General features: G+C 37.1%; 2 protein-coding genes across 3 annotated transcripts in view; both read right to left on the bottom strand.

The window, feature by feature from the left end:
- The window catches only part of LOC122090177 (putative methyltransferase At1g22800, mitochondrial), a 56,864-nt gene that overhangs the window by 20,090 nt on the left and 15,209 nt on the right, over positions 1-21,565 (bottom strand). The gene's annotated exons all lie outside the window — the stretch shown is intronic.
- Positions 251-10,645, bottom strand: LOC122090176 (vacuolar protein sorting-associated protein 36). The gene is made up of 9 exons (XM_042660025.1): positions 9,799-10,645; positions 6,996-7,199; positions 4,540-4,633; positions 4,390-4,447; positions 4,131-4,200; positions 3,823-3,958; positions 3,646-3,730; positions 818-871; positions 251-687 (listed from the first exon to the last, which is right to left on the bottom strand). The coding sequence occupies exons 1-9, from the start codon at positions 10,414-10,416 to the stop codon at positions 684-686; spliced, it is 1,323 nt and encodes a 440-aa protein (XP_042515959.1). The 5' UTR covers positions 10,417-10,645; the 3' UTR covers positions 251-683.

Genomic DNA, 21,565 nt, shown 5'->3' with positions numbered 1-21,565 from the left:
TAACAGACTCGAGCGGTGATGGGTTGAGGGCATTCTTAAATTCTTAAAGCCTGATATAACACTTACCTAATTTGAGACTTGTAAAAAGTAATAAATCTTAAGACTTTAATCCAAGGCCTTTGCCTCTGATGCGACCTGGAATTTTAAGAAAAATGTGAACATTGAACATTTTCATATAGATCTGATCTAAGTACCTTGTCCAATATTCCATGAGACATCATTTGGTTGAGTATGTAGAGTAGATAAGCTATACGTCCAACCCTTGTTTAATCTCTTTCAATGATACCAGCCTTGTGAAAAGAAAATCTGTAAGAGGAGCCTCAGCACAACTAAAAAGTCAGAAAGCAGAAGCTGCTTCAAACTCTCCTAGTTGTCTATCCCGGTTCTCACTTCATTCTTCGCCAATTGTTGGAATGCTCTCTACAACACAATTAACTATCCACCATGATCATGAGTCTTGGCTTCTTGTTTGCACCTTTTGTAATATACAACCCAAATTAGTTTTACATAAATATCAAACAAAATTGTGATATTCCACATAAAAATTGGCTTTCCATCACAGTAAAGCAAAATTGGTTTCCAAAACCAGGTCACCAACTGGAGAATTAGACGTCTAAAGGTCATCCTGTAACTTCAATGGTCATGCTTTGACATGCAATCTTGAGGTTATGGCTTCAAAATGGTTACCTAGCAAAATAAAAGAAAAATTAGAAGAAACAGAAATTCCAAATTGTCACCGCTGACAAGACTGCCATCTTTTCATGGCTGGATTTTGAATTCCTATTACAGATCAAAAGCAAGAACAATCACATCTTACCCAGGAGCAGTAGTGGCAGATACCCAAGTGCTATACATCCCATGCTCTTTTACCCTGGCATAAGACCCATGTTTCATCAACTCAACAACAACAACATAAATCTAAATGAGTTCGTAACCACATTAACTACAAGTTAGATTATATATGGGCTACGGGGAAGCTCAGATGGGGCTGAAATTCTGTGGATAGATCCCAAAGCAATTTTGTGTTAGGAGGAAGCGAAGCCACATCTTGTCCCATCAAGAATAACCAAATTCCAATTGAAAAGAAATCTGTAGGAGGAATCAATGGAAGGACATCAATTCCCCCATTCACATGTCAACTTTCAACCTGAACAGAGTTTACCTTGTGGCAAAATGGAATTCAGGACTCCAAGAGGGTGCATGGGAATACAGTTGTATGGATATACCCAGGAGATTATGGCATTAGATGGAAGGGTAAATTATTGAATTTGAAGCTGAAATTTGACACTTGGCCAAGCTAGACGATTCCCTAAATTTTTCCACAATTCTTCCATGTGGCAGAATCAGGCCATGGTTACAAATCTAACTAAACCCAATGTGGTTACAATTAACTCATGCCATCTTATCTTAAATATACTAAATTTACACCTCTTCAAATCCATATTGAAGGCTCCACATCTTACTGACTTGGTAAAAGGGGAACAACCGATCAACTAGCATGTCATCCCATCACAATCAAAACCATAGTTAACACAGGAATGACAATGGACGTGTTTTAAATGGCTCAGAACTTGAATGGGAAGGTAAAAACTACGGCCAAATATTTCAATAATGGCAGAAAAACGAAAACAAACCCTCAAGTCTATGGCTCTTTACCCTTGAAATGAACTATGCAATGATTGGGAACTCCCCTTCTCTTCCCTAGTCATGGTTCCCATACGAATCAGTCCATCGGGATAATCTTACCAGTACTTAAAGCCATGTCCCTAGATGTCATAATAGTATTATACAACCTACTTGAATAATCACACTATCTTAACCCATTTCTTGCCATAATACACAAGATGATCTCTTCTAGGACCCCATCGCATGGTCTCTATGAGTCAATTCTCTTCTAACACAAACTTTTTCCATCAATCAAATCAAGTAACAAAAGATCTCGAGTCCTTGACATCTCATGGCATCAACTCAAACTAAGTTACCAATCCTAGTTTCATGACATATCAATAACTTTTCTCCCAAAGTTAACTTCTATGACTCATAAGCTTGACCACATGATAACTGGTAAAAGTTTGAATCTCTCTTGTTTTCCTGAATGGTCACCAGGATGCCTTCTCCCATTCATCCAGAATCTTCTTAGTTGCAGTAACCTTTTTTTGAAAAAAGTTGAGTAAGAGGGAGAAGGGAGAGAAAGAAACCAAAATCAAATCAGAAAATATGAGTAAGTAAAGGGACTTTCTTTTAGTATCATAACCAAAATCCTTTATCAATACAATCTTCACAAGGAGATAGGACTGTTGATGATTATACCATAAAATATCATCACCTTATCCTATATGAAATCCATTTGGTTTAATGCCTAAATGTGCAAACCCAGAAGTCATGGACATGAAAAAAGTATAAATGCAAAAGTCACTTAAGAAACCCTTCAAATATGTGAAAAGAATAGTAAACCCTAAGAATTAATACATGGCATAGGTGATTCTAAAACTACAAAAAGTGGGGATCCCATACAAAACTATGGTTTGGTACAGTACCATTCCACTTAATCTTCAACATCAGCACTCGTAATTTTTTTCTAAGCATTTAAACGCATGCCATCTTTTGGCATTCCCATGTCCTTTTTATATCTATAATTTGCACCTACTTGTCCTAACAGGTACTGGGTCAGTGGTAGTAGTCATTCATGACTGAACTTTCCCTCACCTTGTAACCTAACAGAGCTACCGCTAGGTTCTCACATAGATATTCCTTCACTATCCTTCTATTCCCTTATGACATGCATCAGTCTCAGTAACCACATCTCAGCTATACTTGATGCATGTTGTTTCTTGACTGCCAAAATTTTGCTCCATAAAGCACAGCTGGTCTATTTGCAAATAAACTCCTCATACCCTACTCACTCTCGACCACACATTTTCTCATGACAAGATTTAATCACATACAATGCTCCTATGCAGCCCCCAATGAACATTCCATCATTTCGTCACTACATGCTTAGAAGAATGCAAGTCTCTCCCAGGTCCCAGTGGATATTAAGGCACATACAGAGGCCAAGCACCAAACAGAATTTTCTTCTAGATTCCCAATCCTAATGATAAAGAATAAGATCCAATCCTCTCCTGCTTAGCAGGGGGTAAGGCTGCGAATATTTGCCCCTCCTAGACCCTGCAGTAGTGGGGGCCTCGTGCACTGTGTTGCTCTGTTTTATCCAGTCCACTACATTCAGTCTAAGAGAGGTGTCAGACATGTAAACTATTGTAAAGAACATAGGGTATCTAAAATGAAAAATTGAGGTTCCATAAAACTATTGGTATCTCCCCCCTCCTGAGGCACCTAAAGACAGATGAAAACCATTTTATGTTTCTATTCACCATGCTGGAGCCAAATGGATGGTTAATTTGCTAATTTTCTTGTATCATGTATGTTTAAACAAAATGCAAGACAATGAGCTAGATTCCTTTAAAAAAAATGTTATTAGCATTGGAAGATATATTCTGAAACACATGTTATGGCTGTAGCTCCAAGACAACAACAGCTTTAACTAATCTTAAATTTTTTTAAGAAATTCTTTGTGATTTACTGAAAGAAAGGTATATTAAAAGTGCAAATCAATACAATGAAGTAGGCACTTTTGTTCCTTACAAGTGCATATTATTTGCATCAATATCCTTGAACACATTAATGAAAAAGCGAAAGCCCTCAGGGCTGATGTCTCGGCATAGTAGACCTGCAGACAGTAGCAAAATATAGTTTAACTTGATGGAAACAAAGATATGAAAATGTTAATAATTTATCACAGAATCAAATGGAGTAAAATACCTTGGGTCTCAGCAGTCAGCAGATGCTCCTTGGCTAGTGCTGGAGCAATACCTAGTGTAATTGCAGCATCGCTTGGACTTATGCCAGTCCAGAGGGCATTGGGTCTTAGTACAAGAGACTTAATTCTAGCAAAAACCTACAAGGCATATAAACTTGATTATCAAAACGTGTCTTTGAAAGGATTCCAAATACAGCTATAAAAAATGAGATAACAGCACAAGAATGCATACATGCATGTCTGCCTGTGGAATGGCCATATCAAGAACAAGAATGGAACAGAAGAACAGGGTCAAGATAATAAGACATACCTCCTCATCACTATGGGACTTATTTTGGATGACCATGACTCCACTCTCAAACTTTCTAAGGATCACTGAGCTGTTGAACAAAATAAATTATAAAATTAAGATCTCAAGCACACAATAATGAGCAGACGAAAAGAATTTTAGTAGAGTGGACACTTTAAAACTGTTTGAAATAGGACTGCCAACAGACCTTTTATTTTCAAACATCTAATAACTCCATCAAATGGCTTAAGAACTGAAAAGATTAAGGGTTTACACATACACATCAAATTTCTCCCAAAGAGCACAGGCTTGTAACAAGTCCTCCGGAGAAATCAATTCTGTGTAGAAGGCAGATATAACAATTACTTAATACTGATCACTTACATGTTAGAAGCAGTAATGTTTGGGAAAAGAAATGCAAAACAAATACCAGTCCCTCGGGCACGATTGAAAAGACAGTAGACATCTATTAGAGCAATCATCCCTCCGGCTCTTTCCAAGGGTAACTTGACAAAATCTGCCAACTGTAAGCAAGGAGAAAATATATGAAATCAACAAACGCAACTGTTTGTTGGGAGCCTTGAACAACTAGAGCAGAAGCTTCCAATGATGAACTTACAGTACTCGGACAAAGGCAAAGTTGTGAGCAGTTTAGCATGCATTTCTTTAGACTGATAATATGATAGAGCAAATGATAATTGAGAGAAGACACAAAGAAAGTGCCTCGTGGGTCCCTAGCTAACTAGAAGCAAGGACAATCTTGCCCATAAGGTTTTGTGAAACTTCATAGCCTGTAATTTTGAGGCTTTTAGTTGGAAGGTGATGCACAAGAGGATGAACACACATAGCATGCTCTGCAGAAGGAAATAAGAACTGCTATGCTCGTCATCCTGTATGTTTTATTTGCAAGAGCTACATTATCATGAGGTTAACTGATTCTTCCACCAATCAGTTTCAATAACATTTACTGAATTTAATCACTCTTTGATGGGTAAGAAACTGCAAAATCGGTTCCTACCAGTTCTTTCAGGGGCTACAAAATTATGAATAAGCTATCTAGCAGTCACATGGCCACTTATGGAAAAAGGAAGAGTTACAGGCCAAAATCATCGACCAGATACCATAAGGCACATAAAATTTAGTCACCCTGGCTATTTGGGTTAAAAGGTACTGTGGCTTTTTCAGGGCAGCTATCACCCATTTGGTTTATTGATTGAATGTCCCATTGTAGTGAGGTTTTTGTTGTTCTGGTGTGATAAATATCGGCCCCTGTTAGCTTTGGATGGCATTTTTTCTCATCTCTTCCTATCAACAAAGATAATATCAATTGGCAACCTGCATCTCTTAGGTTAGTCAACTCTGAAAAGAGAGCAGCAAGGATGAATCAATGTCATGGGACAGGATGGTATGAGAATTTGATAGCTCACCAGCTTGATCTGTGTCTAGATGCAGGGTTAAACAATTTTTGGCCCACTTATGTAGGTAGCATAGGTGTATTACAAAACAAGGAGCATTTAACTCACTGAACACTAGGTCATGGGATCCATTTTTCAGTTGGGATAATCAGCACAACACAACTTCCACCTCATCATCAATACTGTAGCAGGTCTGTATGCCAGAAACAGATTAGCGAGGCCCACACTACCAAGCACAACAGAGTAAATTCTTCCACTTTTTTTTTTTTTGGTGGGCGGCGGGGGTGGGTGGTGGTGCAGGGGAGAGGAGGCCCAGTTAAGCTAAGATTCAGTAAATTGCAAATCATTCTCCAGGTTTAATATAGAATCAAGGTCCAAATTTTGTAGATGTTCTTGCAGGACCATGGTCTGCTTTTATCAAGTCCACCCAGGTCAATTCTAAATTTTATGCAGACTCAGCCCATCCAGCCACCAATAGCATCAAAGTTTATGAGTTACTACTTAGTCTGCATATGTTAAGGTTTTGGCACGTGTAGGGACACCATATCTCAAACCTAGACAACAGCTAACTCTATCACAATAACTTAACATGCAAGAAAGTGCTAAACCTACATGGAAAGGGATTTTATGGTTTTTGTCTTTGAATTTATCATGTTTACCATAAATGTTCAAGATACAGAAGATTAAATCTAGAAAATTGTAGGAATCGCAATAATATATGCATATCATATGGAAGTTTCCTCCTAATCTCAACTACAATGCAAATTCCAAAGCTAGCCTCAAGTTATCAGCAGAGATCAAAGTATTGATGTAGACTAAGTTTATTCATTTTGTCATGCTCCCTAAATATTGTCTGCGAGAAGAAGTTATAGAACCCACTTCTTAGTCACTGCATCAACCATATTTTGTGGTATTTAGAGGGAAGAAATCAAACAATCTCTACAGATGCAATGTCCTATTGATGAGGTGTCTTGGCTCCCTCAGATCTATTAATGCCAACTTCATCGCAGGTTCGTAGACATTCAGGTCCACCAAATCATCAACAACATTCAGGTTACCAGATTGTCTGGAATCTATTAATGTTTGCTCTAACAACCTCACAGATGCAAATATAATCAAGGAAAACTCAAACTGAATAACAGGTTCAACATTGAAACTAACATTTTTGTCGATTGGCTGATTCAATCAAGCAAATCAAGGGTTCCTGTGATGTGTTTAACTATGTATGACATCACATTTCCAATTGAAAATAGTTGGGGAAAAAAAAAACCATTGGAAAATAAGTGATCTATGGATTATTTCCAAATTCAGGACTTCTACTAAAGTTTCTATGTTCACTTCCTCATTAGATCCACTTCCTGAAATTCAGTTTTCCATGAAGAGATGCATTTATATTTCTTACAATGTGATGTGGAGAGGGGGAAGGAAGAGAGAAGGAAACAGGAAATAGCACATAAAACTAGAAAATGACCTGACGTGATAGCTGCTGGTGATATAAAGCACCAGCAGACTCTTTTGTAACTGGGGATACAATACCAACACTCAACAACCAATCTTGCATCTCTTGCTTGGAACCCGTTTCTTCATCATTAGATGCATTTGCCTGGCTAGTTGAGCCAGATAAGAGCTTCAGCCTCATTTTCTCTGCTAGCATCACCATCTCTTTGGCCTTACTCTGCAAAATGACAGATATATAAACTGGCAACTTATTTAAGGAGATACAATAGAGAAGAATATAGTGAAAGATATATTTGAAAACTCCATAAACCTTAAGTATGGCATAGATCACCATTTTCAGAAATAAAAATAATCATAAAGTGAGAGAAGTACGTCAGATTCAAACGGAATATCACTGAACACTTCATGATACAACTAGAGGTTTTGCAGTAAACATAAATAAGGAAATAAAAAATGCACAGACTCTTTATTACCACAACAGATCCAAAGAATAGGATGCTGGAATCCAAGAAATAGAACTCCAAAAGCCACATTTCAGAAAATTTAATTTAATGCAAGAAACAAACAAACAAAATGAGAAGTAGATAAAATAGCTTTTTTTCTAGTATGGAGACAGTTTTCATCTCATCTAAGGTGCAAGCACCCAAGAATGTTGGTTCTCAATAGATCTACGGTCCATTAGGTAGAACATCAGTCATCTTTTTCAGCTGTTTTTCCCTAAGGCTCCATCAGGTAAGATAATTTTTTTGTAATGTTCAAACATCCCAAAATGGAAACTTCCTACTAATGCCAACAACTGTTGTGTAATTGCTAACTCAAAACTTACTAACCTTAGTATCAAAAAATTTCAAGCAAAAAATTCCTCAGATCTTTGTATAAAAATATGGTAACACAAATATTTTACTTCACTTTTCAACTACTATATAACACATTACTGTTTTCTACGATGCTATTGGTCTTTTCTTCTTAATACGTTTTACTATAGAACATTTTTCATCCAACCAAATAAAGCCTAAGTGTTTCTATAATTACAAATTGTGGGATCGATAGGCAGCTCAAGAGGGGGTGAATTGGAAACTTAACCAAATACTATTGGGTACAAACTTTTCTAATAATTGCAATGTGGAAGCGAATGCAAGTTTGACCACACACTCAAAAACTGAGTGAGAATAAAAATCAAGAGAGAGACAAAGATTTATAGTAGTTCGGAAACCTTACCTACATCCACTCCAAAGGAGGTATACAAACTCCAAGGCTTTTCACTATATCAATTGCCATTACCATCCTTCTTTGTAGTTTTCCAATGGCTAACTACCAACCTTCAACAATCACCTTGGTGAGTCTACTTGTGTAAGACAAACCTTACACAAATGGACAACAGTCTCTAAAAGAAGAGAGTTACAAGATAATACCCCTACAAAGGTAAGATATAACAAATTAAAACACAACTCTCTAAACCCTTAAATCTCAAGGATCACAATTTTTCTCAAGTTAAAGCTGAGCTAAATGTAGTGTATTGGATTCTCTGAAAAAGTCCTACAAAGCCCTTTTCATAGCCAAGGTAGAGTTCTTAACAAATGACCATGATTTGGCCTTTTAAGCTATCCACAGGCATCCGTCACTTGCCGCAGACTTCCGTCAGGTTCCAATGAACATAAATAGAGTCGTTGAACTCCAACAGTCACATTAATGGCTCTTTTCTTTGGACATCCATGATTTCTCACAAACGACTCCCAGTCCTCGGGGATTTGTGACTGAAAAACTTGAAATTTCTTAAATCAATTTTCATGTTCATTTTACAGATACAATTACTCAATTCACAGTTTTAACACATACTAACCCTTCTAAAGTTGAAGAATCCAAATGCTTGCAAGGAACCAAGTAGCCTATGAATTAAAGGCTGAACGTTGACAATCAGAGTTCTGTCACTAGCTTTACCAGGCTTATCTTCAATCTTTTTATCCCATAGAACCTTCAGTGCCGCACTTAAACTGCTTTCACCCGCACAAACTCAATTGCTGTACACTAAAATCTCAAGAGGCTTCTCTCCAATCCAGCATCCTTAAATCACAAACAGTAACTCGAACAAGATCAAGTTTTTCTAGTAACATATGACTCGGCTAAACTAATCAAAACAGAAGTCCACAAAAGAAATAAATTTCTGAAAATAGAGACCATGACAAAACTACAAAATGAGATGTTAACCCCACCAACCGCATACACCTCTCTTTAAGTTAAATACAATCTTCATACCATCGCAAAGACTTCTGCCATTAGTCTTTCTCTATGGACAATAACCTAAGTCATCTACCAACTCAAACAGAAACACATATGCCTCTACATAGGCAATGCTCTAAACCTATTAATTTTTATTTTAACCCATTTTTAAATGAACACTTAGAAATAAGAAACATGAACAATGTCCAATGACAGAAGCCCTAACTAGCTCCAAAAGCATCTAGGCATTCTCCTTCCAATGACTGACACATGCAACACTAATACTCCCTCCTCCATCTTTGGTAACACCCACTTAAATCTACATCTTACAACAGTGGAGGAATAACACTAACACTTGGGAAAGAAAGTCAATTAATTCAAGTACAAACAGACAGTAGCCACTTAAAAACGCATAAATTAATGAAACAGTGTCGTAAATACCACAGACGTAGATATTCATGCAGCAAGAGCAAAGAAGATAAAACCAGTCCATGTCCCTTATTTCAGCTAAAAACCACCTATGCAGAACTTCAATTCTTATGCCAACAAGCCTTAAGCAAAACAGGAGTGTTGTAGCCCATTTGCGGATAAGTACATACCATGAGAGCATTTAAGTCCTGAAAAGCATCCTGCAAGCTCTTATCAGTACTCTCCCACATCTCCTGCTCCTTCCTGAGAATCCCCGAAATTCCAACAACCGGCATCCTCACTACACTAGATCCTTCCATAGAACCCCCACCCCTCTCAAGCCTCAATTCAGAACCTCCCGAAACATTCACAACCTCCCACGATCTCGACTTCCAAACCTCCCCAAACCGACTATAAAACGATTCAGGATCCGATTTCCCTCTCAAAACAAGCGTGATAACCATCGATGTCGATCCTTTCTCATCAACTCGCCCATCAGCCGATGCAGATACCTGAAACCGAACCTTAGGTTTACCAAACATGGATTTGATCGATTTCTTGAATGAAAATATGTGATTAACAGCACCAAGAGGGATCGATGCTGCACCATCCTTATTAGTTTCATCGATCCAAAGGATACGATGTGTGGTCAGAATCAAAATACCGGACTTGAAGTGAGGGAAATTGGGGTTGTCTTCGCATTCGAGATCGACGGAAGAGAGTGTTGAACGTTCGACTTCGCCGGAAAGGAGAACCGGTCGGCCGCTGTCGGTGAGTTCCGCCGATGGAAGCCATTTTCCGGCGGCCATGGAATCCCCTGAAAAAAAACTACCGATTCATAGCCTGGTCTCAAGGATTTGCAGGTGGTGGTTTTCGCGGGGAATTTGAAAGAGAACGCTGAGAATGGATCGAATTCGATTAAGAATTAACACACAAAACTATGGAAGCATAATAGACAGAGAGAAGACCAAGAAATACCCAAAGTTTTATGTAACTTATAAAGAAATAAAAGGATCACCCTCATGTAGCCGCCGATATGGTATCCACATAAAATAGTATTCTAATCTGAACGTCGTTTTGGAATCCTCCGCTTCACTTAACCTCCAAATCCTCTAAGGGTGTTCCAAAATTCAGACTTCAAACGACCTTCGAGTTGGTTGGGGTTGGGGTTGGGGTTGGGGTTGGGGTTGACCATTCTAAGTATGGTTCAAGATTTCAGTTGAAAACTCAGCTGATCATGCGACTCATGCCCCAAGTCATTACCTTAACCGGAAGGAAGGGGATGTTGTAGGCAGGGCTAATGATTGGGGTGAAGTTGTAACAAGGTAGTCGTATTGAAAGGTGCGGCTGGATTACCTCTTTTTTAGAGAGAACTAATGTTTTGTTGGGTGTTTTGGCTTGACACTACTTCACACCCAAAAAGAAGCGAGCTATGTCTCGGCTACTTTGGTAGATCGCTTAGCATCGTTCATCTTCGATGCAAGAGCGCTCGATTAGTGAGCTATTACGTACTTTTCCAAGGGTAACTGCTTCTAGGTAAATCTTCTGGTTGTCTCTGCATCCCTGCCTCCTTTATTATTGAGCGGTCATTAAAAGGCATTAGCTGGTGATTTGGACTGTTTCCCTCTCGACGATGAAGCGAATGATTTCGATTTCAACATAAGTGGAAATGAAATATAGGTCAACTCATTAAATATGCAAAATTTTGATTGACATATCAATCTAATTTCACCTTAAGCTATCTCATGGAAAAGATAGATGTCCATGTCCATGTGTGCCCCACATTGTTATTGGTTAGAACTTGGAGCTGCGACATGCCCAACTTTCACCCCTTAGAAAAAAAACACTATTTTCGATCAAAACTTCACACAACCCCTCACCCCCCTTTTGACTTTTGATCAAATCACCTATAGTTTTTTGGTGAAACAAGGTGTTGAATATTTGAATTTTGAACTTTAAAGTGATATACCACACATAGATATGCTGCTTCGCAAAGGAATGAGAAAAAAAGAAGGGGAGGAGGGGAAGGGTGGAATTGGGAAGCTATGGACCTGTGGTTGACGTAAGCCCAAATCAGCCCAAATTTTTTGTTAAATGTGGTCCATTTTGCGATTTATGGAACCAACATAAATTTGTCTAAGATGTCAACCAGAACCAGTACCACAGTAAGGACCACCAAAAGGTTCTTGACATCTTTGCTTTGAGGATAAAAGCATTGTGGATTCATATAAGGATAAGTTGGTAACATTTGTCTTGAAATTTATGCTATTTTGAGCTCTCTCTCTCTCCGGCCTTGAGGTTTTTGGAATCCACAAAATATCACCTTTTAGACTTTTTGTGGGTCAATGTATTTCACTCCTATCTCATTGTCAAATCTCAGCCTAAAATGAGGGTGTCATATGTGTTAAAAGTATATTACACATTTAATGTCCAAAGCTGGTCTAGGCGAATGAAACGATTTAGGCCCATTCCCGGCCTTCCCCATTAGAACTCAACCAAAGCCCATTCTTTTTCTTTCTTTTTTTCGAGTCATTCCTTATGAGGGTCATAGGCCACTTAGATGGCATCCCCAGAGAACAGCAGGGATGGGGATAGGATTGAGATTTGAAGAGTAGTGTAAGAAAGAATTTACACATGCTACACCAATGAAGGGTTGGAAAATGATATCATCGGCATCCTTTGTTTTGTTTTGTGAGAAATATACAGAGGATTACACACAAGAGCAGCATACCAATCTTTTTCTTATATATTAAATTGTAAAATTTTATTGACCTCCATCACACAAATTTTCAACCTCTCCGTTTTTATACTTTTTTTTTGTCCGGTTGGATTTATTCGATTTGGTTTCAGCTTTATTTTGGTTCACATTTTTTATTCTAATTTTTAATTTGATTCAAACCAACTGTTTTAATTTTAAAATTGAATCAATATCTTTCGGTTCTGTTTTGGTTCAAATTTGACACACTTAAATTTGTATTAAAAGTCCCTAGAGGTAATCTCATCATTAAAAAAAATGATTCCATGTTCAGTGTAACCTACTATGGTTACACCAAACATAACCCATAAAAAATATAACTTGAAACTAAGTATGGAGTCTATGGACCTCACTAGTTGCTTAACTTAATCCTTTTGTCTACATCGTGGTCTATAATCCAAATTAGAGAGTCAAACTTCTTAAAATAGGCATGGTGGGGTTCTAGCGGTGAATCCAGATCTAGGTCCAAGCACATAAGTACAACTACGTAGTTGGAATATGTTAACATCATCATCTATTTAATGACCAAAATATTAAAACCAATCTAACAGCCCATTTTCTAATGTAGAGGTTTTAAAAGATATAAAAGGTTTAATAATTGAACTTTATGGGAACTTTGATCAGCAACCACTGAAAAATAGATGGAAAAAGCCCATGGATGGTTTAGTTAATTAGGGTTACCAAATTTAAATAGATGACCTATGAACCTATAGATGGTGCTTGGCCGGAAATTACACAGGTGTGATAAAGAATGGTTGGATCTAATATTTATAGCTCTGTTTGGTTGCAACGAAAATTTTATGCATCGAATTATAGTGACTCCCATTGATTAGGTTTGTGGTCGTGTCTATTCAATAAATTCATATCCTAACTAATAAAAGAAAACGATTATATAATTCATATTTCACCATATATGCCACTTTATTTAAAATTTACATCGATTTGGATGTGTGTATAGAATTCAGTTTTTGTTTATGTTTAGACTGAATTTTGTGAGGAAAATCTCATATCCAATTGGTTATATATGTTCTTGTGATGAAGAATGCTAATTGGTCGTGTCCTCGATCCACACCTTCCCATGAGGGAGCGTAAATGAGTATCTAACAAAGAGAGCACACAGAGAGCAGGGGTTCATTTCACGAGACCCTGTGAGAGAGTGTAGGGAATATGACTTGTTAATATTTTTTTTTTCTTATATTCTTTCATTATTGACATAATTTATGCCAATTTTTTTTTTAATTGCAAATATCTTCAAAATTACTAGATTGAATTTGTTCCTTTCTTCATGAAGTTGTATACTAATTCAATGATCATATATGGGTAGGGATTTTGTGCACAGTCAGTATATGTACATGTTTGATACTTCAATTCTTCCTCCATTTTGGAGTATAATTGTTATTACTGTTGGTGTACGATGTCTTGTATTCCGTCATAGTTTAATCCAGGGAGTACTGGTGCAGCACCTCGACAGCCAGAACGGCGGTCCCGATAACCAGTTAGCGGGCCATGGGGGTTGCAACCCCCCGCTCAAATTTTTTATTTGAGGGCAATTGTGTATTTTATAGATTAGGGTTTTTCGCTATATATTTGTAGCGAGAGTTTCTTTCTCTGTAATGTAAGCAATACTGAGAGGTGTGAGGGACGAGTGTTGTAATCCTATTCTCCATTGATAGTGAAGCAGGATCTCATCTCACCGGGGATATAGGAAATCTTGCCGAACCTTATAAAATCTGTGTGCATTGCTTGTTCTTGTTTTTCCATTATCTTTTGCATCGTTTTAGGGTTGCGTTTCTACAATTACACTCCTTTCCTTTCTTGTCTCCACCTAGAAGTTGAAGCAATAGGCGTGCACAAAACTTTTCATCATTATTATTATTTATTTATTTTTCTAACTTTTTAATACAACCAGATATTTAAAAAATATTGTATTTGTTGAGGCTTTGCCTTACAATGTTTTTCTTCCCTTTCCTCCCTTTTTCTGGTATTGAATGATAAATAAATATATGAAATCAATTTTGATTAACATATTTTCATGCTTAAATTTCAAAGTTAAGATTATATTTTAATTGGATTAAAAGGTTAATTTATACATCTCTCTAGTATCTACCCCATAAAAAGAATGAATTTAAAATAAAACATGGTCTAACAAAAATGATGAATGGATTATTTTATTTGATTCTAATATTTATTTCTCACGTTAAGATTGAATTTCTCCTTCCCTACAGAAGCTTAAATACAAAGTCCAAAAGTTTTTGTTTTTGCTTCTATCCCTCACCCCTTTTTAAGCATATGAAGGAAAAACAATTGGTCTATACCTAAAAAATGAGGTGTGAAATCACAAAGGTCCCATGATTAAATGGCTCTAAGAAAGATTTCATTTTGATTCCTTAAATTACCTTTACGTACTAAAGATAGAGAAAAAGCTAAAGGGAAAAGTAACAAATAAAAAAAATGGAGAAGTGTTTATTGTTTGGGAGCATTGCTCCGATACCTGCACAACCCAATCAATATCTTCCTTTGATTCAGTCTAAAAGAGGAGGAAGATCATTTTATAGAGAAGATAATAGATACAAACACAAGGGTATAGACACCGGGAGCCATGCTCCAAAACAAGAAACTTTCTTCTCGCTCCCCTCCCCACTCAAAAAATAAAATAAAATCATAAAGGTCATTTTTTATCTCTCATCTTTCTGTTTTTAGCATGTCTACATTTCTTTCACAAATATCTCTTTCTTGAATCTTGCCTCTCTCTCTCTCTCTCTCAAAATAAGGCAAATAACATTCACTATCTTGCGTGGCATGCGTCTCTTTTCATTGTCATTGCAATTGTTTAACTTTCTAATTGATTCTGAGATCTGGATCTTCTTGGAAAATGGCTGAGGCTTACTACATGAGGAAAAGCTTTTTAGGAGGCGACATACAAACTAGGTAGATTAATTTGGACAAATAATTGGACCGGCCATTTAGCTAATAAGGAGACTTAACCTTGTTTAATCTCATTTGTTTGAGGTTTGAACTATATTTCTTTCCTCATTATTGCTTCCTATGTCATGTTTTAACGAGCTCGTGGTTTATACATGACCCATCTACGAAAGGTTTCTTGTAAGGCCTCAATTCCTGTCATGTGATCGTTCGGATTGGGACCAAATGGACATGTAGCTAGACCCCAAGGTCCTAGACTCACAGACCAAATTTTAAGCCATAATTTTTTTTTTTGGTGGAAAGTCATAAATTTCGCTTAAGTAGCAAAATAGAGCTTTGAAAAGTATAGAAGTTGGGAGAGGATTTAGAATTGGCCAAAATACATAAGGATGCATATCAAAACACGCATGAACATTTAGTTGAATAAACTCTAAGATTTGGCATGTGATTAATCTAGTCATTTTTCTTTCCATTCAATGGTTGGAATAGCCACATTATGCATTCATATCGCTCAATGATAGATACATATACCTGTGCTGCACAAAAACTTTTTTGCCTTTTCGGACTGAATCATTCTTCTTTTTTGGTGCATTTCAGTGTGTTTTTTGCACTCAATTGTCATCATTGTTGATAATTATATCATCCCAAATGATTCTTTCAACTTCCATTTTCTTTTGTACCCACTCTTGAATTAAACTTTTTCTTGCTTTTTTTAATTCATAATGTTTTCTCCCATCAAACCATATATATATATATATATATATATTTATATCATTATCTTTATTGCTTTTACTCAATTTAGAACCCTACGAAACACACATATGCAAGTCTAGTCCACCAGGCTATTTGAATACATCATTAAGGTTTTGAGCATTAGAAAATTCTTGAATCAGTTATGTCAAAGCAACAAAAAAGATCTTAAAGAAGATTAAACGGGATTAGACATTCAGAAAAAAAATAATAATAATAATTAGATATCAAAAGACCTCGTAATATGAGAGGATATTTTGTTTAACATGTCATATAATTGTGATGCCAAAAAAGTTGTGAGGTTAGCATTTTTTTTCTATTTTTTTATTATTATAAAAAATTATACTCCATGTAAATGAACTAGATTGTATATTAGAAAATTCTCCTCTAGGTGGAATCCCTTCCACCAAGTTGTTTCGTCTTAATAAAAATTTTGTGTGTTTAATTAAAAAAAAAATATTAGAAATCTTTGGCTATAAGAGTATACATAAAATCTTTTATAGATTCTTATCACACACAAAATCATGGAATTCCTTTTGATTTGTTATTTTTAATTTTATAGAGGTTTTTAAGATTTGGGCACGAGATGGATGCTTAGTCACGTGCATGGTTTTAAGTATCGGTGCGTATCGTGCCGTATCAGCCGATACATATCCGTATCAGTAGGTATTGGCACGATACATACCGATACGCTACGGAGAATTTTGGGCCTCTTTTTGTGTATCGTACGTATCGTATCGTATCGTATCGGTACCGATACGTACGATACTCTATGATACGAACTTTTGAAAATCTAAAAAATCCTGAGAGTATCAATACCGTATCAGTACATATCAAAGGTATAGTGCAGTCTCGAGCCGTATTGTACCGTATCGGTACGACACGGCTACTTAAGTGTGAATTTTTTGTTGTTTGAAACAAACACTTCACACTCTCACCAACAATTTTCTAGATTTTTTATATGTTATGTAAAAACAAGTGTTCTACAATTTCCATGGAAATTTTTGATTTTTCTCAAAAAAATATATATTTTTTAATTTTTTTATTCCGAAATTAATTTTTAAAAAAAATCCCCCAAAATTTTTTTTTCCAACAAATTTAGTTCATTCAACTCTTAAAAATAATGTCATAACTTATAATTACTAAATAAATGATTTCAAATGAAACCCACATTTTTTCCCCCAAAAAGTGAGGGTTTTAATTTTTTTTTATTTCTTAGATCTACTCAAATATATTGGTTCACACTTTGTTGATTTTTTATATGTTCTTTAAAAACATTTAATCTACAACTTCTATAAAAAAAATTTAATTTTTCTACAATGAATGGGAGACCCACTACCATAAATATTTCGACTGGGGTAAATATTGTGCCTATATTCGACAAGCGCAGAATATCATCGTAGTTGCTCCTATTGAAGAAGAAGGTCCTAGCCAAGGATTTGAATCACCATGACACTCTTCACGGCACTCATCACAGTGGCAATGGCAATGAGGAAAGAAAAAAATGTAAAAAACTCAAACCTCATCATTTTGAACATTTTCAACTCAATATATTTGTTTATCAATACGATACCCTCTACTTAAGTATTTATGCATTCTACATGTTATATATAGCTTTTTTTAACTATTTTTTTATGCAAAAATGTATAAAAATGTGTTCCCTATCCATTTATGTGCGTATCTTTAGCGTATCTCCGATACAATACGATACCCTCCGATACGTATCTTAATTTTGACCGACCGATACGGCGACCGATACCGATACTTTAATCCTTGGCTGAGAGGCTATTTTGACCTCTTGACCACCATGTTGCAACATTCGTACCTTATCATTGGACCACGTGCGCCCTTAGCACTAATCTATCCATGTGTTCTCAAAATTGTAACTTGCTATTTCCATCCAATTCTTTTTGGGATGTGTAGAACTAATTATATTGACAACCTCTTTCTCCAACACAAGCTTGATGGATATAATCTTATCACCAAATCTTTCAACATCCACCACATCATTCTTTAAATATTTATCCACTACTAAGCCCACTCTGCTTCTATTTTTTATTTCCCGTGTACCAAAGTTAAAGTCGTCCAACTCCTCAACTTTTTTTTTTCTTTTACCCTTCCATCTAGTCTCTTGAATACAAGCTATGTTAATCCTTCTTCTCCTCAAAACATCTTATCAATTCTAGACTCATTTTTTTTTTGTGTGAATGAATTCAATTCTAGACTCTTATGTATTAAAGATCCAATGTTCCAAGATGCTAATGTAATCCTATGCTTTTACACTAGATTTTTTACCCACACCAGTCCACAATGTGAGAAGGAAGAGCGCTTGCCTTCTTGTCACCGCATACGGGGACCGACGCAGCACGTCGCTTACAAGGGACACCCTAGCTAACCCTTTCTCACTATTCATTACACTCGGGTCAAAGTGTAGCACTTGTTGCGAATGCCCTAGCATAATGTTGAAATATAAGGTTCTCAAATCCACATAAGAAAGATTTGGCTAGGTTTTTTTTGGTGTTGGCTGCCAACCTAATGCACCAACCCTCCTATTTTATCTGGGGTTGTGAACGGCAGCAAACACTGATGGAGTTGTGCTTTGCACGTAGAAATATCATATAAATGATTGCATGTGAATCCATTTAATGCAGAAGTAGATTACAAGTAAACTACCCCAACAGATTATAACCCCAAACAAACAACTCAAGACCCAAAAGTTACTTAAGACTAACCAGCAATAGACTAGGAAAGAAGAGAAATAACCAAAACTATTCCCACAAGAATAAAGACAAGCTAACAAAGACAAAAACCAGAAAATAGCCCAATCGACCAAGGGAGAGAGAGAGACTTGCGATACAGCTGGAGAGAGAGAGGTGCGGTTCGGTCTGTAAGGCTCCAATGGAGCTGCAAGTCTGGTCGATTGTTGGCCCCAGGGAGGGTACAAAAACTCCCAAAGTTGAGGAGCTTCTGACGGCTGGTTGTGGAGTTATTCCCTTTCTTGATTTTCAGACCTAGGAGAGAGAGAAGTGGGAGAAACTTCAAGAACAGTGGCTGGATGCTTCAATCAGTACTCAGGTAAGGATCAATTGATCCTAGAGGAAGAAGAGATCGATCTCCCTCTTAATTCCTCGAGGAGTGCTAGATGATTCTGACTTTAGGGATCTTGAACAGGTTTGAATTTTATCACAACAGTAGGCAATAGCAGCAGACAATAACAGTAGTAGAAATCTGAGAACAAAAGAGAAAGAGCAAGGAGAATGTGAGTGGAAGTTGGCTATCTCAGCCCGGGCTTCTCACCCACAGCTATCCCGGCTGTTCTAAGCAATTGACTTCAAATTCTTTATTCAAATCTGAGAAATAAGACTACATTGACTCCTCTATATATAGAGGGCAGATTAGCAATCATAGCCTAACTAGGATTTAGTCTCCAAGTAGGACTAGATATTACATAATAGGAGTTGGACTCCAAATAGGATAAGACTAGAACTCAAACATGGAGTAACTAATAGTCATTAACTAAAAGCCTCTGATGGGCTGAGTACAATCAATGGGCCCAATGGGCCTTATTAAATTAACTAACAACTTAATTAAATAAGTGAGAATCGTTGGGCCCAATGGGCCCTTATTTAAAATCACTAAAACCCCTTATTTAAGAGGCGCAATTGGGGCTTCTGTGCTTCCTCCTACGATAGCCTAGCCCAAAGTATGGATCTATATCAGCTCCCGCCTTCTTAGAATCATTCGTCTCCAGTGAATAGATGAAGGACATGTAACATTCATAGAGATCTGTATCAAGACGTTGGAAATCATCGGCGTGGATCCAAGTATAGTCTTGTTGAGGTTGTCCCTTCCACTTGACAAGGAACGAATAGTAACCTTTACTACCCCAAACAATAGTGAATTTGTTGTCAAGGACATCTTCAATTATATCATCTGTAGGGGTTGCAAACCGGGGAAGCTTTAGTGTAAGCTCTGTGTCTCCTTCATCAGTATGATGTCTCACATAGAGTGTAAGATTAGCCACATTGAAGACATTGTTGATCTTCAAGGTATGAGGTAATTCTAGCATGTAAGCATTGGGACCAATATACTTCAAGACCTTGTATGGACCCATATTCCGAGGATGGAGCTTGTGCACGGTATCGGGAGGGAACCTCTCCGGTGGAATTTGAACCATTACCATATCACCAGGTTGAAATTCCACATATTGTCGATGACGGTTAGCAGTTGCTTGATACCCATCGTTGCTAACAGCTATGCAGCGATGAGCATCAGCATGAGGTGGCAATGGTACCATGTCAATCAGTCATTGTGGCTGCAGTCCAAGAACATCTCAAACGGGTACTACCAGTGGTGTGGTTGACAGAGCTATTATATGCAAACTCTGCTATGTCAAGGATAGATGGCCATATCTTCTCATAATCACGAACTAGGCAACGGAGCAAATTGCTAAGGCTTCTATTCACTACTCACTACCTCCGTTTGATCGTATGTTTGAGGATGGAATGCCATAAAGAACTTTAGTTTGGTGTTTGTTTTCAGCCATAGGGTCTTCTAGAAATAGCTCATGAACTTGACATCCCTATCTGAAACAATCGACTGTGGCAAACCATGTATACACACTATCTCTTTGAAGAAGAGCTTGACTAGGTGACTTGCATCAAGTTTTTTTTGTATGGGGTAAAGTGTGCCATCTTCTAAAATCGATCCACTACCACAAATATGGAATCATACCTTTCCCATGTAGGTGGTAAGCCTAGGACAAAGTCCATACTTATATCTAGCCAATGTGCATGTGGAATGGGCAACGGTGTGTACAATCCCGCATTCTTCTCCTCTCCTTTAGCAAGTTGACAAGTACGACACCTTTGGATAACATATTGAACATCCTTCTGCAGTTGAGGCCAATAGTACAAATCTACCATCATAAAGTAAGTCTTGTCCTTGCCAAAGTGTCCACCCATTTCTCCTCCATGTAGTTCTCAAACCAAGTGGTGCCTTAAAGAAATGTTTGGAATACAAAGATGTGTGCCCTTGAAGAGGTGTCCATCATGTATGGAATATTTGTCATCTCTACCTCCTTGTAACTTTTTGAACACTTATGAAAAATCAGCATTATTGGCAAAGTCGTCTTTGATATGTTCCACTCATGTGCTTTGTACTGTGAAGGTATTCATCATTAGCACCTTCCAACTAAATGCATCAGCCACTTGATTCTCTTTTTCAGCCTTGTACTTGAGAGCAAATACGAATTCTTGCAGGTATGAGATCCACTAAGCATGCCGATCACTAATGGTCTTTTGTGAATACAAGTATTTAAGTGCTTCATGATCCGAATAAAGTATGAACTCTTTACTAATTAGTGTCTCCAATGCTTGAGAATTTGAACAATGGCATAGAGTTTTGAGTCATGAGTAGAGTACCTTCTTTTTGCATCATTCAACTTTTCACTGTAAAAGGCAATCATATGGCCCTCTTGTATAAGCACTCCTCCTATCCCAATATGGGATGCATCAGTAGCCACTTCAAAC

Source organism: Macadamia integrifolia, chromosome 9 (assembly GCF_013358625.1).
Source record: "Macadamia integrifolia cultivar HAES 741 chromosome 9, SCU_Mint_v3, whole genome shotgun sequence".
Classification (NCBI taxonomy): Eukaryota; Viridiplantae; Streptophyta; class Magnoliopsida; order Proteales; family Proteaceae; genus Macadamia; species Macadamia integrifolia.
The sequence above is the reverse complement of the archived record's forward strand: the minus strand, read 5'-3'. Positions and strand labels throughout refer to the sequence as shown.

Excerpts from the sequence above, each read along its gene's own strand:
- LOC122090176 (XM_042660025.1), bottom strand. The coding sequence starts at position 10,416 with ATGGCCGCCGGAAAATGGCTTCCATCGGCGGAACTCACCGACAGCGGC. Across the intron at positions 4,634-6,995 it reads ACCAGCAGCTATCACGTCAG|TTGGCAGATTTTGTCAAGTT; the intron begins GTCATTTTCTAG and ends CCTTGCTTACAG. Across the intron at positions 4,201-4,389 it reads CTTTGGGAGAAATTTGATGT|CTCAGTGATCCTTAGAAAGT; the intron begins GTATGTGTAAAC and ends TTTGTTCAACAG.